This window comes from Aplysia californica, unplaced genomic scaffold (assembly GCF_000002075.1).
Source record: "Aplysia californica isolate F4 #8 unplaced genomic scaffold, AplCal3.0 scaffold01101, whole genome shotgun sequence".
NCBI lineage: Eukaryota > Metazoa > Mollusca > Gastropoda > Aplysiida > Aplysiidae > Aplysia > Aplysia californica.
Window position 1 is genome coordinate 107844 of NW_004798371.1, and position 1638 is coordinate 109481.

The 1638-nt window shown below is 40.7% G+C and overlaps 1 protein-coding gene across 1 annotated transcript in view; it reads right to left on the bottom strand.

Annotated features, from left to right (window-relative positions):
• Positions 1–1638, bottom strand: part of LOC101855990 (muscle M-line assembly protein unc-89) — a gene marked incomplete in the record, with an annotated part of 41655 nt that overhangs the window by 15192 nt on the left and 24825 nt on the right. The window contains 2 exon segments of the mRNA XM_035973286.1: positions 579–676; positions 1198–1406. Coding sequence (XP_035829179.1) covers positions 579–676; positions 1198–1406 — 307 coding nt within the window.

The window sequence follows — 1638 nt, forward strand, 5'->3', positions numbered from 1 at the left end:
GGGGGTCAGATTTTGCTTTTAGTTGCTTATTTTTTATTCTACTAAAATCAATGAATATAATATACATAAGCTATAATTAATAACACAGCGATTTCAACCCCTTATTCTTACAATTAGATATTTTACAGCTCTTGAACATAGTTCACTTTGTCTGTCTAATTTTTGTGGTAATCGAGCCTTCTGATTGTGTGTTTGCAGGTAATATGTGTCGGTCTATTTGGAGGGTACTCTCTGTCTGTTTGTTGGGTGTGCATTATATACATGTGTTTATGTTTGTGTGTGTTTTCTTCCTACATCTATGCCATTTGTTTAGCTATTTATATGTCCGTCCATTTGTTTGTCTGCAGATCTCCCCTCCCCTCTCCCATACTTTGTCTTTCTCTTTATTTGAAACGAGGACAAGGACATTAACGATTGTCATTTCCATTGACCTGAACAAACTTTTGGCAATCTAGATATCTTGTTAACATTCTGTGCTTGAATAAGGTCGGGAGCGTTGGTCTCATACGGTTGTGTACAATTGAATATTGGATAAAAAGTATAATTTGATTATATAAAAATACAAAGTGCTTCCTCACCTTTGATTACACAGGTTAGGTTGATGTCCTCCCGCTCTGCCACAATCAAGTCCTTGGGCATCTCCTCGAACCGCGGGAAGTTAGGATCTACCTCCACGCTGTTGAAAACACCGAGGAACGTGTGGGAGGGGATGCAGGACATGGTGAAGAATAATACGAGTATTAGCTGTTAGAAAAATAGGATACCATAGGGGAGAACAGGGAGAGCTTAATAAAATGTAAATACGCCAAGCCTCCTTCAACTCTAAGTATACCATTACTTATAGCAATGTACATGGATTCCTCACTTCGATTTTGTTCTTATCGTGAGTAAACGTTCCTGCAGGAGGTGGAAAACCTGTTAACAATACGTCACATGACAACTCATTTATCAGAATTTAAGGGTCTTTTCATAAATTAGTTTCAGCACTTGTGGTTTGGACAAATTTGTTGTTATAGAAGCTAGAATTTAATGGTATCATAAACACAAATAACGTAGAGGTCTTTTCGTACCTGGCATAAATCACTAGGGATTATTGTGTTCAAGCTTAAGCGCCAGCATAAGATTAATTAAGCAAACGAGTATAAACCTGAACGTTACGCAATTGGGAACGCCATAAAATCTTTACTAAAACCAAACCTTGGCTCCTTTGATGGGCTGGATACGCTGACAGGGATGTCTGTGTATGTCTCTCCCTCCATATTGAGCGCTGTGGCTCGGTATGTCCCCGCGTCTGCCGATGTGGCGTTTTTGATCTCCAGAATGTACAAATCTCCTTCTGAACGGATGACCACTCGGCCACCATCTCTAAGCTTCACTCCAGATTTTGTCCAAGTGATATCTGGTTTCGGGTTACCTGTTGAGAAACCCTTGAAACATTATCTTTCTTTTATCCGCATGTGTTCTCAGGTACGCTTATTTGCTCCATAACTGGGAGTCTCTTTGCCTGGCTCAGTCTGTCAGTCTCTCTGTTTCTCTCCCTCCCCCCCTCTCTCTCTCTCTGTGTCTCTCTGTCTCTGTCTGTCTCTCTCTCTCTCTCTGTCTGTTTGTCTGTCTCTCTCTCTCTCTCTCTCTCTCTCT